Source organism: Lepidochelys kempii, chromosome 6 (genome assembly GCF_965140285.1).
Source record: "Lepidochelys kempii isolate rLepKem1 chromosome 6, rLepKem1.hap1, whole genome shotgun sequence".
In the NCBI taxonomy this organism is placed as follows: Eukaryota; Metazoa; Chordata; order Testudines; family Cheloniidae; genus Lepidochelys; species Lepidochelys kempii.
In genome coordinates, this window is record NC_136385.1 from 23,855,397 (window position 1) to 23,870,135 (window position 14,739).

Below are 14,739 nucleotides of genomic sequence, written 5' to 3' on the forward strand. Positions count from 1 at the left end.
AAAGATAGTCCCTGACCCAAGGTAGTCAAACATTCATCCACCTCTCATACTGTGGAGCAGACTTCTCTAGCTCGTCTCCTTCTGCCTTCCCCTCTCCTCCCGCCCAAAATTGTGGGGTTGGCAGGTCTCTCCATCTCTGGCTATACAAAGTGACCCTTCAAATGAGCTGCTGCTAGGGTAGGGAATGGTACCTAACAACTGCAGCTCTCTTCAGCCTGGGGATAGAGGAGGACTGTCTGTGAAATACCAGGTGGAGAAGCAGGGTCCTCCTTTGCGACTTGTTGAGGCTGGGTTCGCTAATGCCCAGGCAGCGCCCTGTGCAGGGGTCATTTATTGCTATTCCATGCTGTGTTTTCCCCTTGAGTTTGGTTGGTTCCCTCTTCTCTCCCACCTTGCTATTGCGACTCCTGCATGGTCACCAAGTTCCACATATCTGGTGTGTCGAGATGCCAGTGTCCACTCAGTAAACACCACCCAGCCCATTCGCTGATTGCATTGCTGTAGGCACCATTGCCTGTAAAAAACGATGGGGAATCCAGCCCCTCCTTGAACTCTTACTTTTAGGCCCTTTGAAGCAGAATTGCCCTGCAAACCTAACAATAAAAGACCAGGGTCTTGCTTTCCCCCAGGTTTATCTCAGACAAGTGTGCTGGGCAGCCCAGAGATCACCCGGTGGGCAAAAGCACTCAGTCCAGGCAACAGTAGGAACCATGCAGGTGAACTTGTTTGCCCGGGGCCCCGGGAGCCTGCTGGAGAAGTTCAGTGTGTGCTCTGTGTTCCCCAGTAGAAGTAGGTGAAAGGCCATCTGTGGAGAAGGAATTTTTTCTGGCCTGTTACATAAGGACGTGAATAACAGCGACAGCAGGGGGCTGGTGGGAGCCGTTCAGAGATAAGCCACTTGTCTCCCTTCCAGCTAGAGAGAACAAAATGTAAAACATTTTCTCCTGCCTCCCCTCTCCTCCCAACATCCAGCCTTCCCCGGCACTGCTCAGTGAAAGATCCGCCCTTCTTACTGGCCTGGCTGAAAAGGGAGCCAGAACTCAAGTGTCCTGTTATGGGGCTGGACTGACTTCCAAAAGGTCTTGCCAGTTTCTTGTTGTTATAATGCTTGACTGCCCTCAGCCTTGCAGTCCTTTTAATGGGCTGTTCAATGGAGCTGAGTGCGGGGGCATTTCCCTCTTCCTCCCAGCAGCTCCTTAGTCTAGCTTGGGTTCTCCTCTAGCCAGCTATTAGTCATCCAGGCATTCCTTTTTGTTAGTCACCTGCCCAGACGGAAGGGTCTCTTACATTGGGGCTGACCCTGCAGTTCCCTGCAAGTCAATAGGAGCCTTGTCTGAGAGGCTACAGGTTCCTGCCTCGTTGCTCTACAGGAGTCTCTTCTGTCTTATTGCTCTGCCAGCCGAGCCAGTAACATATCCCTTTAGCATCTGGCTACTGCTTGCTGGACCAGGGTGGGAGTCATCTTGTTCAGTCTATGATCATGCAAAAGCTAAAGGATGCTTTGAATTGACCCATGTAGCAAAGCAATGACTCACTGGTGCGGTACCTCCTGCTGGTCGTCTCAGGAATTAGCTCTCCAGTATATGGAACGCCTCCTCCAGGCCAGTGTCTCGCCTGTCGCTGGCCCCCGTGTTCCTCCCAGACCCCGGTGCCCTTTACCTCAGGGTTCTGCCCCAGCAGTACCCACACTGGGGGTCTCCCCTCCCAGGGGAACCCCCAACCCTCTAAACCCACCTTGCCTCAGTGGCGACTGCCAGTCATCATCTAGCCCCTGCTCACTGGGGCAGTCTGTAGTGGCCACTCATTATTGGTAAGGGGTTAGGACCAGCTGCCTTTGCCTGTCCTTGGGCTGCCCCTCTGTGGCCCAGTACCTTTTGTAGGCCTTCAACAAGGCCTGCAGCCTGGGGGTTTAGTCAGGCTGGAGCTCCGCAGCTCCTCTTGCCTTCCCCCAACCCTGCTCTACTTCAGGTACCTTGATCTCAGGCAGCTAGACCCTTTTCCTCCAGAACTGAAGAGAAACTCCTTCCAGCTCCAAGCTCGCAGCCCCTTTATAGGGCCAGCTGTGGCCTGATTGGGCTGGCCACACCTGTGGTCAGCTACTCCAATCAGCCTAGCTTGGCTGCTTTTAACCCCTGTTCCAGGACTGGGGCAGCCACCCCACTACAACCCAGTTAGCTAGATCTGAACATGCCAAAGCTGTCTCTCCACCAAGGATAATTAGCAGTAACTGTGTGCACAGAACCATCGCTATTAAAAGAGCATGGTAATTGTGCGCAACACCAGAGAACCCTCCTGTTCCACTCCTATGCCAAAGCTAAACCTAGCCAGCCAATGGGTTCCTTTAAAAGGGTTTAAAAATGGGCACGTATGTGACTTTTACAGCTGAGCAGACAAATTGGCAGCAAAGAATCTACGCCTTAATTTTTTTTATCGCCCAATTATCCACCAGCAGGCCTCTGTATTTACTAACTTGTTTGTTCTAAAATGTCTAGATGCGTGGTTTATAGGAATGCTCAAAGTACAGACTTCCTTGCAAACTAGTCACTGTGAACGTAGCTTAGGTTAGTGCCACCCACACTGTTATTGGTCACCTAAGTGTCACCATATTATTTCTGCTGTTTGATTGGATGGCTCCCAAGCCCCCAAAGAGTGCTGATTATGGTTTCTGTTGCAAATTCTTGTGAATCTGTATTCACAGGGGTGACCTTTTTCCTGTCTCCACAAACATTCCTGTGACTAAAAATTCATGCAGGTGAATAGGCACAGAAAGCCAGTTAGAAAGTATCACAAACTCCCTAGATGGGAAGACATGGCTGTCAATCCAGCCACTGTTAGTGTAAACTCTATTTGTAGTACTCTCCTGGCTTGTGGGTGTGTGCACTAGGGATGCAGAGGATAGATAGAAACTGGCTTACGGAGGAAGAGGTGGGGGAAAAAACCTTATCCAGTCATTTTTGTCTCCTTCCCTCCAGAGGTATGTTGATGGGGGGATTTCGGACAACTTGCCACAGTACGAGCTGAAGAACACCATCACGGTGTCTCCGTTCTCAGGCGAGAGTGACATCTGCCCCCGGGACAGCTCCACAAACATTCACGAGCTGAGAGTCACCAACACCAGCATCCAGTTCAACATTCGCAACCTCTACCGCCTCTCGAAAGCCTTGTTCCCCCCAGAGCCTCAGGTGAGCGGCCTGTTGGGGCAGCAGAATGCTGACTGTGCACCACGGCTTGGTGGGTGGCGCTCTGGATCCTATGTTTGCATCGACATTTAAGCCCCCAGAGTTCATCCCATCGCCATTTAAACAAGCTACACTGGTGTCCTTCCCCCTGGGAAATCCTGAATGCAGGCGCTGGTGGAAACCCTGAAAATACCCTCCTGTGGGTGGCTTTCGATTTAATTGGCACCATGCAAGAAATGGGAACCACTTCCGAACAAGGACGCACATGCACCCAGGACCAATCCGCCCCTGCATTTTAAAAGCCAGTCTGGAACCTTTCGGCATAAGGTTAAGCATCATCTTGCCATTGGTGGCTCAGCAGTGACTGCCCGCCAACCAGCTGATAGGCAGTCATTTTGAGTGCGCTTGTTTGTTACAAGTGCCATGGATAGCTTGGATACTGTGAGCTGCCTCTCTCTCTGCCTCACATGCGCTGCCCACCCCCCTGTTCTCTGGAGGGCTTTATAAGGGCAGATATCCAGTGGACCATCCTATGATTCTGTTGGTGAAGGATTCCACAACTTACCTACCAATCGGAGCAGCTTACCAGGGAGGCCAAAAATACTTTTAGGGCCATGTCTCGATGTGACATGCCCACTGTGACCTTGGATCAGAGAGGGCTGGCTCTTGAGATGCAAATGGCCATGCAAGTGGTGCCTCCTTTCACATGGTGTCCCCTTGCCCCCAAGACTGTTTCTGACCCTCTCCTCCCTCCTTTGCTGCTCAAGTGCCAGGATGGGGAGCAGATGAAGAGGTTGGCAGGGATGAGTTTGTGGGGGGAGGAAGGATAAGCAATGAACCAACCTCCTGATCAGGTGGGGCAGGATGGGGAGAGAGTTCTTGCATTTCCTCTAGAAATCCCAGCCCAGGATTGAAATCTGCACCACACTGCACCCAACCAAACAACCTTGGGCTCAAACTCCCCTGCCTCCCCAGTGACCCCACTCTGTGTCTCCATGCAGGTGCTCCGGGACATGTGCAAGCAGGGCTACCGGGATGCACTGCACTTCCTGAAGAAGAATGGTAAGACGCTAGGCTACTACCTTGCACTGACTGCATTTGCTTATGTTAAAGGGACACTGTCTGGCTTGGTTAACCCCTTCTGTGCCAGGCCATGGGGTTTAACTGAAAGTTGTTGGGGGAGGGGCGGGGATATACAGGAAAACTGAGGGCCAAATTGATTCCTAGTGTAACTGCAATGAAGTCGGGGTTACACCACATGTGAATTTGACCTCTGATGCTTCAAAGCCTGTAAGCAATAAAATAAACCGAAGTATGTCTCAGCACTACAGAGCTCTCATATTCTCTGCCTTGATGCAGTGAGAAACTTCTGCTCCAGCTTTACTGACATCCTGTGTTAATGCTAAAAGAAACGGAGGACTTGTGGCACCTTAGAGACTAACCAATTTATTTGAGCATAAGCTTTCATGAGCTACAGCTCACTTCATCGGATGCGTTCAGTGGAAAATACATCTGTACTTTCCACGGTATGCATCCGATGAAGTGAGCTGTAGCTCACGAAAGCTCATGCTCAAATAAATTGGTTAGTCTCTAAGGTGCCACAAGTCCTCCCGTTCTTTTTGCGGATACAGACTAACACGGCTGCTCCTCTGAGGCTGCTCCTCTGAAACCCGTGTTAACGTTGTTTTCATGGCACACTGTATGTGCCTCTGGTGCCACCTTGTGGCCAGGCTGTAGCAGATCAAGCTTTTTACTCATTCATTTTGTCCTGTGTACTTCGCCCCCGGGGATGGTAAGGAAACAAAGGCAGCGTCTCTGTTATGTCACTGGATGTCCCTGTTCTGGGGGAAGCTGTGCTTTCTGTCAGCATAGTGCATTGGTATGGGGGGGCCTGCACCAGTGAAGTGTGCTTACACTGGTGCAAACGACCTTCATGTAGGCAGGGTCTGCCAATGGTGAAGTTACAAGCAGCTATAGTCTTGCAGGGTGGGCTGGATCTGTGCCGTATAGTAAATCCGAGAAGTTTGGATTAAGCATGGGTCTGACTCTGCCTATGGTTTGAGTATATACCAATAAAACAGTTATGAAAGCAATAACCTACGGTATTTCCAGAGTGTACTGGGAGGTGTTAGCTTATCTGGCTGAGAAAGGCACTCCAGCTTCACGTTGCACCATAGGTGAGCAGGTATCTAATATACCTGGCTATGCACCATAACACAGGTAGCCAAAATGGCTGCCCGCGGTTGGAGATAGAAGGCCTATTTCACGGCTGTAAGGTTAATCCCCGCTCGTGGCATCAGATGAGGTAAAACCTAGCACTCTAACCAATCGGCAAGCAAAACGACTGGCTAAATTGCCACAGTCCCTCCACTCACCTTCCCTCCCCAGGTCTCCTTCACCGCCCAGGGCCCTCACACCCTCCCCTGGCTGTTGAGAACTCATCAGGGGAGAGGGACCCGGAGGAGGAGGAGGTACGAGCTGAGGACCAGCTGAGGGAGAACGCTGCGCTGGCTGCTGTCGAAGACCACATCTTTGAACACCTGCCACCCAGACTGAACCAAGGTATGGTCCCTAGGGGGACAGTCCAGGCTTCTAGCTGTTCCAGTGAAAAACTCACTCCTCTCTAAGCTGACCAGCATAGCTCACTGGCCTGTTGGGATGTGAGTGTTGCTTGTTGACCGCCATGTTAGCTAATGCACCGCGTATTGAACTGGAGCCCTGCTGAGCTAAAACCTGGAAACTCTACACCTTGAGCTAAAGAGCCAGGGTCTGTAGTTGAGAGCTGTACCAGCCTCACTTTCTGTATAGACTGGGCACCGGTGTGTGTGTGTGGAGGCGGGGGAGCATATGCAACACATCCTGACTACTGGGTTATGCTTCCTCACCTTCTTCTGAGGGACCACAGAGACTATGGCCTGGTCTACACTAGAAATATAGGTTGACACAGCTATAGCACTCTGGGTTGTGAAAACTCCACACCCTCCAGCACCGCGGCTGCGTCAACCTAACCTCCTGTGTAGACGCAGCTAGGCTGATGGAAGAATGCTCCCACTGACTGTCGCTCGGGGAGGTGGTGTTCCTACCCCACGGGAAAACCCCCTTCTCTCACTGTAGGTTGCTTCTGCACTATTTAGCTCTTCGGTGTGGCCTAAGTGAGCGGGAGCGGGAACTCGCTCACCTCCCCTTGGTGGGAGGGAGAGAGGGGGGTTTCTGGATTTTGCTTCTCATAAGCCAGATGAAGCCAAAGGCTTGAACTCCTTGTCTCCTCGTTTGGAACGGCGCATGCTCTGAATGAGACAGGATAATTTGTGAAGCTCATGTAGCACTGGGGGGGTGGTGGACAATCACGCTGCATTTGCTAGGGGGCTGGTCTGAACCTGTGGTGTTCTCTGTCCTCAGCCCTTTTGGAAGCTTGCACTGAGAAAAGGGGCCTGCTAGTTGGCATCACCAACTTGTTGCCTGTGCGCTTGGCCTCTGCCATGATGATCCCCTACACGTTGCCTGTGGAATCAGCCGTCTCCTTCACGGTCAGGTAAACCTCGCACCCGTTTGCTTGGTAGCGCTGCACAGCACGCCATGTGGCCAGTAGGGCATGGATCTAGGGCAGGGCAAGGATCTATTCCAGCCCTCCTGTGTACGATAGTTGCCCAGGAGACAACTTCAGTTCCTCTCGGCCACTGTGTTGGGACTTCAGCCGCAGCCCGTCTGACTCATGAGGCTGAAGAGAGCTGGTTCTGTTTGGAAACTTGCTCTCAGAGTTGTAGTAAACTTCCCCAGCACCGCGAATACAGGAGTGGAAGGATACAGGAGGGTCGAGAGGTGTGGCGTTAGCGTAGGCCCATCCCCCCCAATTGTTAATCTGGGGGTGGGATGAGTCCTACAAGGTTTAACATGCCATTGTGGTCTGATTGGGGAAAGGAGGGAGAGGAGGATAGTTTTGGATCTGAATTTTGACCCCATTTTGCCACCTTAGGGGGAAGGGGAGAGCAACAAGTCTCAGTGCTTTGTTGGGATTGGTGTAAAGCATGGACCCACCCTACGGAAATAGTGTTTCTGGCTGGAAGAAGGCAATAGAGGCAGAGGAAAACCACATTCAATATTCTATTCCCTGTTCAATTCCTGAATTGGCTACATTTTTAAGCCTTCTTAGAGGTTTGGAAAGTGACGTGGCCTTTCATCTCTTAGTTACCTCCTCCTTGGAGTTCATGAACTAAATTTCCCTGAGATGGCAACATGAATATGCTGACTGTCAGTGCCTCAGGGGTGAAATCCATGTATATCTTGCTGCTCCAGGCAAGACTAGGCTGTGCCCTATCAAGGAAGCAGTGGAAGCGCCATCATTCAAGTCATTTGACATGAAGCTTTGGAAAACAGTCATGCATTGGCCCTGCTGGGCTAGGACTAGAAGGTCTGCAAGATGTTTTCCATCTCTCATGTCTGCAGATCTAGCAGTGGCCTCTCAGCTAATTGTTCTCTTTCTGTGCCTCCTCTCCTGTTCAGGTTGCTGGAATGGCTGCCGGATGTCCCTGAGGACATTAGGTGGATGAAGGAACAGACGAGTAATCTATGCACCTATCTCATGAGGGAAGCCAAGAAGAAACTGGGAAGCCATCTCTCAGCCAGGTTCTTCTGCTTTCCTCCCAGCCCTCCCTCTGCAGCCATTTAGGGGTGGGTACGGCCTGTGGGAGGGGGACACATCTGTTTCACCTTCCGCTGTGTCACTCTTACTGAATCGACTTGGAGCAAATCAAGAGACCTTGTCTGTTGGGTTGCTTAGTTCTGGGGTAAAGTTCCCACCTACCCTCCCAGAATGATACTGTATTGAAACGATCAGATCGCATAGCAGTGGGCGTGGTATAAAAGCCGTACTCACTTGTCCACCTGGCTCCATTTCATAGAAGACGCAGTGATGCCCGTTTGCATGGTGGTTGTTAGCTTGATTACTCTGGAGCCTCAAAGTTTCCTCTGAAGATAATTCAGGTCAAGTGGCCGTTTCTGCTTAGAGGCCTATGACTGGAGTAGCATAGGTCAGTACTAGGGGAGCCAGGGTAGTCCAGGTCAAAATGGAGTACAGCTGGGTGGGAAACCGGTTTCTCGTCCTATGAAAACTGTGGCGATTTTCAAAAAAATTTCCCATTCTGCACTGGGACAAAACTGAGGAGCATGTGACCATGAGACAGACACCCCCCCGCCACTTCCCATAACAGCCTGGTAGGGAGGGCACTCCTCTTGGATGAGGGAGACCGAGGTTCAAGTCTTGGCTCTGAATCAGGCAGAGCAGTGACTTGCACGTGGGTCTCCCAGCAGAGTCCCCCAAACACCAAGCTGTTGGTTATTCTGGGGTACAGCTCTTTCTCTGTCTCTGGTTTTATCCAGAAATTCTATCCTGGACTTAGGAAACCTTCCCAACAAAAGTTTAATCAAAACTGACTCTTTCCCATGGAAAGATGCCATTTTGACAAATCTGGATTTTCCAACGGAAAACAGTTTTGGCAAAAAATTCCCAACCAGCTCTAGTGTCGAGATACTTGGGGACAACTCCAGCATTGCTTGTCTGCATTATGCCTGGCCAGTGCCCTGCGTGGGCCGAGGTTGAGGTGAGAATATAATGCTTTATCTAAATAACATTCCTTGTGGTATGGAAAAGCCTAGAGGTGCCAAAGGAGATCAGGATTTCATTGTGCTAAATACTGTACGTACACCTAGTAAGAGTCAACCCCGACCCAGAAGAGTTTACAGTCTAAATACACAAGATAGACAAAGGGGGGAGCAGAAATGGATGGGTATAGAGGTGAAATGATTTGCTCAAAGTCACACAAGCAGGTTGGTGCCATAACTGGGAATAGAACCTACGTCACCCAACTCTCTGTGCAGTGCCCTGGCCACTGGACTGTGCTGTCTGAGTGTCCCTACCCTCATGTATTTAAGTTGTAACCCATGTTCATTGCCTTTCAGGCTGTACTACCATTTTGAGCTCCGAAGGACCCAGAGCCTGCCAATCCCCTTGGCCTCTACCTATAGTGAGGTGCTGCCCCAGTGGGTGCGAAGCAACCTCTCCCTGACAGACGTTAAGACAAAGTGGGAGGAATATCAGCGCCAGCTCATGCTAGGATTGTTCTGCATCAACGTGGACATGCAGGCCTCCATCTTCCCGTCGGATGGGCTGCAGATGAGACTCTCGCCAACAGACCATGTGCAAGAGAGCCTGCCACACTTCTGAGCCCCCAGCCGCAGCCAGGAGGAGGCAGGCTGCTGGGGTCAGACCTGCATCTCAGCAACTTTCCACCGTTGGTTCTTGGAAGCCTGTGATGGGAGCTTCCCCATGAACAAAGCAGTGGCATCCATTGTAGCTAATTGCTACTTGCCTGACTAGGGGAAGGGGGCACTGTGTTAAAGTGAACATGTTTGCTGATGATGACCACTTAGAGAAGTGTATCAGCACCCAGCATGGGGGAGGTGGCAATCCCCGACTGTGCTGTAACGGTTCCAATGGGCTCCTCCAGGAGACATACGTGGAGGGATGTAGCCTAGATCAGGATGTAGCTCATGCTCTGGAGCTTGTTTTAATTGTCTCTGGTTTTAGATCTACAAATTCATGGCTTTGCTTCTTTGATTTTTTTGTTTTAAACAATCCAGCACCCTGTGGCTCTTCACTGTTTGTGCTACCAGGAGGTAAAGCAGCCCATAGTACCAAAGCAGCTATTGTATGGGCCCAAACCCGCCTCTCAACTCTCCTTCGTTGGAGCCAAATTTTGACCTCTATCCTCACTCAAAGCCAGCTCTGACCCTGCTGCTGTTAATGTAGATTTCACTGGCATTGGGACTACAGAGTTACAGGAGAGAACTGGATACCCACAGATGGTGCTCTAAGCTTCCTTCATCTCTTCTTGGTCTCTCTTGCCTCTCTCCTTTAGGGATCTTTGTCTCCATTGGGCTCTGGAGGCCTGAGATCTGAAGTGATAAAACTGGCTGGGAATTTTTTTTGGTGGGGGGGGGAAACATGAGATGTTCATCTGAGATTTTTCAGGATTTAGGTGCCTGATTCCCATTCATTTTAATTGAACTAGCCTTAGGTGGCATTGCGAAATCTCAGCCTTCCTTCCCTGGATTGGCCCGATGGCTGCCGCTGGGGAAGGAATTTGAAGGGCTTGTAGGAAGGCCGAATGTGAAGACTGTACAGTGCATGTTGTGTCCCAGTGGCTTGTGGTGGAATGTCGCAGCAGGTGCCCAGGAGATGGTCATCTGGAGGGGGAATGGGTTCCAAGTCCCAGGGACCATGGAGCTGGAGAACCCTGAAACCCAATTCCCCGCTGGCGCAAAAGGACAGAATTCCGTCATAGCCAGTGATGTTGCACCTGCGTATGCTTGTGGTGATTTTGGACCTTAGTGAAGGAGCTGACGTTGGATGATGCAGATTGCCAGTCCCAGAGATGCTGCCGTGTCAACTCCCCAAGCGGGAGCTGTGTGCCCCCCATTCTGACCGAAGGTGGTACTGCCCCAAAGGTGACAGCATAGTGTGCGCAAGAAGAACAAGGAAGTCGGGGAGGTGAAGCAAGAAGTGCCAAATCCGTGTGCAGGCCACTGTATCTTTATTTTGTCACTTAAAAGATGAGTCATTGGGGTTATACCAGGGCTGAACTCTGCCCAGTGTTCGGAAGGTGCTGCCTTGAAATATGCATTGTCCCAAGGTAACCCAGTAGCATTCCATTGCACATATGCTTCTAGCAAAGCTGTTTCTTTGGCACATTCTCCGTGAGAGGATGGGTGTCTAGTCCCACCTGTTACTTGCCTCATTTCTCAGTGGGAGGGGAGAGATGGCCGCCAGTGGGGATTGTACGTACTGAAAAAGCCAAAATCCTAATACTGTGACTGTGTCTGTGACACAAAACCATCTTCAAGGTTCCTCTCCTTGCAATGCCTCTGGCTGTGTGGGGCTTCTTTCTACCTCTGCTAGCACAAACAAGCTGCAATAGGCCAAAGCAAAATGAATGTGTCCTTTTTTTTTGGAGGGGGGCAGGTTCAGCTATATACTGTATACATAGACTAGTGACTCATACAAGGTTTTCAAATGCCACTTTGTAAAGAAGAGGAGATGCACCCAGAAACCCTGGTGATTGGCACATGATCAATAATTAACAGCTTGGAGAGAGAGAGAGAATAGAAAGTCCAGCAGAGCATATGTGTCCTGGACCTGATGAGAAAAGGTGTCCCTCCTTCTGAAGGTGAGGTTGCATGCTTGCTAGCAGCCATGGCCTGGATGATACACTTGGTGTGGGTGGGAGTGTCTGCCTCCACCAAAAGGAGTATTGCTATAATGCCTATAATGACATGCACCATAGAGACCTTCTGGCAGAAAGCAGCCAGGAGCTCACCGAGTAACCACGGTGTTCATTTTGTGGTTGCCATCTGCAAGCAGGACTCTGAAGGTGGAGAGGCCCTGGTGGTGGTAGACCTGTCTGTGCCCACAAGACACTGGTCTGGAGACAAGCTTGTGTGATTTAGTGTCCCCTTGCCAATCTTCAAGTGACATTCCCTGCATAGTGCAAGCCCCTGCTCAGTTGATGAAACGGGCCTGATATTTGTCTCTGCAATAGTCCAGGCTAGCCAGTTTTCCCCCATTCTGTATTTGTGCATTTGGTTTTTCTTCCCTAAGCATAGCACCTTACATTTGTCTTTGTTGAATTTCATTTTGTTGTCCATAACCCAGTCCTCCAATTTATCAAAATCCCTGTGAATTTTAGCTTTATCCTCCAAAGCGTGGGCAATCCCCCCTTGTTTTATGTCCCATATCTTTGCATTAATCATTACGCTTTGTCTGCAATTGTTTAACCAATTATGTATCCACTGAACCGTAATTCCACTGCACCCACATTTCTCCGACTTCCCTATCAGAATGTCACGTGGGACTATTTCAGAAGCCTCGTTGAAATCCAGGTATATTATGTCCACCGCATCCCCCCTATCCACCAAACCAGTTACCCTGTCAAAGAAGGAAATCAAGCTGGTTTGGCACAATTTGTCCTTGGTATATCCATACTGCCTGCTACTGATCACCCCTGCATCCTCTAGGTATTTGCAAATTGAATGTTTTATACATTGCTCTAATAGCTTCCCATGTACTGAAGTCAGGTTGATTGGTCTACAGTTCCCTGGCTCCTCCTTTCCCCACTTTTTAAAGGTGGGCACCACCTTAGCCCTTCTCTAGTCTTCCAGGACCTCTCCTGTCATCCATGAGTTTGTAAATATTGCCACTGGCTCTGAGATTTCTTCAGCTAATTCCTTCAGTACCCTCAGGTGAATAGCATCATGCCCCACTGATTTGAATTAATTCAAATTGATCAGAAGATCTCTGACGTGTTCTTTACTTATCCCGATCTGTATCTCTTCCCCTTTATTGTCTATGGTAACTTGGCTAATCGTTCGGACACGTTTTTTGTGAGAAGACTGAAGCAAAGTAGGAGCAGCTCTGCCTACCTATCATCTTCTGATACCAGCTCACCTTCTCCAGTGAACAGTGGACCCACACCATCCCCCTGATCTTTCTTCTATGTCTGACATATTTGAAGACCCCCTTCTTGTTATGTCTAACATTCCTTGCCAGCTGTAACTCATTCTTTGGTGAGACAAACATTGATCAGCCCAAAATCTGAAGTGCCCAACACAAGAGGACACTTTGAAAACTTGGCTTGAGAGAAACCAACTTCAATGTGCATCACGCAATAGTTCAAAGCCCTTGAATGTGGTGCTGCTGGTCCTAGTCAGCGTGTGGCTTTAAGAAATGAGAGAGAACCCCTGTTACATTGAGCCAGTCGCCTGGGATCCAGTGCAGGATACTTCCCTTCAGCAGTTTGCTAGTGCTTTGTCTAATGTCCTGAGCCACGTAGCTTCCACCACTTTCACACCAAGGTTGCTTTCTGTAATGTCAAGCTTATTAATATAGCACCTTAGCCCACGTGCACAAGAAGCTAAATATACTTTATGTAAATACTGCTTGCTGCTTGTAATGAGGCACATAATGAACTTGTGTATATAACCAATGACTAAATTAAGTTGTACTGTATAGTTATTTTATGTTATGCACAACACTGCATATCTTCTGAACTCGCTCTGTAAACTATGATGAGTGTACCCTATGCCAGGTGTGTGTCGTGTCTGCCTCAATCCTAATATTATTGCAAGTGGCTCTTAAAGGGGACAGGATGCCAAACACTTCTCTGATATTCAGTGGTCCTGGGGATCACTCCCTTCTGGAAGATCATAGGGGGCCAGAGAAACGTAACTCTCTCCAGTCATCTAGGTTATCCCTCTGCCAATGCAGCAGGGCTGTTACCAGACTACAATAGTCTTCCTGCTTCTGTCTGGTTTTCGATGGTTTTCTTCAGTGATGAGACTTCCGCCAGTTACCATGGCAGAAAGGGCAAGTGTGGACGAGGGGTGTGTGGACAAGATTCCTGCTGTCCGCCTTGTGTAGTCCATCTCTGGTCAATGCTATGCTGAGCTTTGCAAGCGTCCCATGAGGTCACCATTCAGAGCGCATATATATGTTTTTCTCAGATGAGAGCTGGCATTTGATTTAGGAGGAGATAAGGAAACAATGGACTAGCTTGGTCAGTCAGATGCATCTGCCAGTTCAGCATTGCGTTGAACTCCACAGTGTGCCTTCTTTACACCGTGTTCCCACCCTTTCCCTTCCTTGTTGCACTCCCCATCACACTCCCTACCTCCCCTTTCCACTCTCCCTGTGGAATCTGCCTTTCTGAATGCGGCTGCAGTTAGTTGTTTCTCAACATGCTTCATGTCGGGGAGGGAAACGAGAGAAATCTATCTGCCACCACCACCACCCCATGCCGGTGCAGGGCTCCACTACAGTAAATCTCTAATGCATTAGCGCCCTTGCCCTGAACTGATGCACTCAGGCCTGCCTACAAAGGGCAAGGAACCACAGATGCCAAGTACAGGTCTAGAAATAAAACTTGTTTTCTGTTTGTGTGTTTCACTTGCAGTGTATAGGTGAGAACTCTGTGGGCCAGCTCCTCCTTAGAGCTCTCCTGCTGATGTGGTGGGCCTGTGCAGAGCATATAGAGCAAATGTAGAGTACTGCGGGAATTTACTGAAGTCAGAGCAGTGATTAGATCAGTGACAACATAAGCAATTGATTTATTTACACGGCAATGTCATTAAGTAGCACTCAGTCACTTGAACGTTCAGCATTAAAATTTTGATGCCTTTTTTCCCCCTCCTGTTCTTGTTTTCTAATATTTTGCTGAAGAAAGTGTAACTATTTATTTTGGCAAAAATATACCTCTAATAAAAACTTTCTAAAAATTCTCAGCTGGTGTGGTGGCTTGCTTTCTTCATTTTACTACTAAAAGTTTATGAAAGATTTTAAATGCACTCCAAGATGTACATTGGAAACTTTGGGCTGCACCCAGTTCATCAAGTTCTAGGCAGCCTAAGGGGAGCTACTCCTCTTGAGTGCATTGGAGGTCGTGTGGCCCAGTGGATAGTGCACATGACTGGGATTCAGGAGACCCGATTGTGATGTTCCCCTCTGGTGTTA

At 49.5% G+C, this 14,739-nt stretch overlaps 1 protein-coding gene across 2 annotated transcripts in view; it reads left to right on the forward strand.

Annotated features, from left to right (window-relative positions):
- PNPLA2 (patatin like domain 2, triacylglycerol lipase) overlaps positions 1-14,507 on the forward strand; it is a 51,944-nt gene extending 37,437 nt beyond the window's left edge. Inside the window, exons 4-9 of one of the 2 annotated variants that reach the window (XM_073347160.2) lie at positions 2,973-3,182; positions 4,181-4,241; positions 5,568-5,741; positions 6,579-6,711; positions 7,680-7,847; positions 9,135-9,217. In XM_073347160.2, coding sequence (XP_073203261.2) covers positions 2,973-3,182; positions 4,181-4,241; positions 5,568-5,741; positions 6,579-6,711; positions 7,680-7,845 — 744 coding nt within the window. In that variant the 3' untranslated portion in view covers positions 7,846-7,847; positions 9,135-9,217. Of the gene's footprint in view, positions 1-2,972; positions 3,183-4,180; positions 4,242-5,567; positions 5,742-6,578; positions 6,712-7,679; positions 7,848-9,134 lie in introns of both variants that reach the window. The other variant, XM_073347159.2, reaches the window with a different exon arrangement.
- Positions 14,508-14,739: the final 232 nt, after the last annotated feature.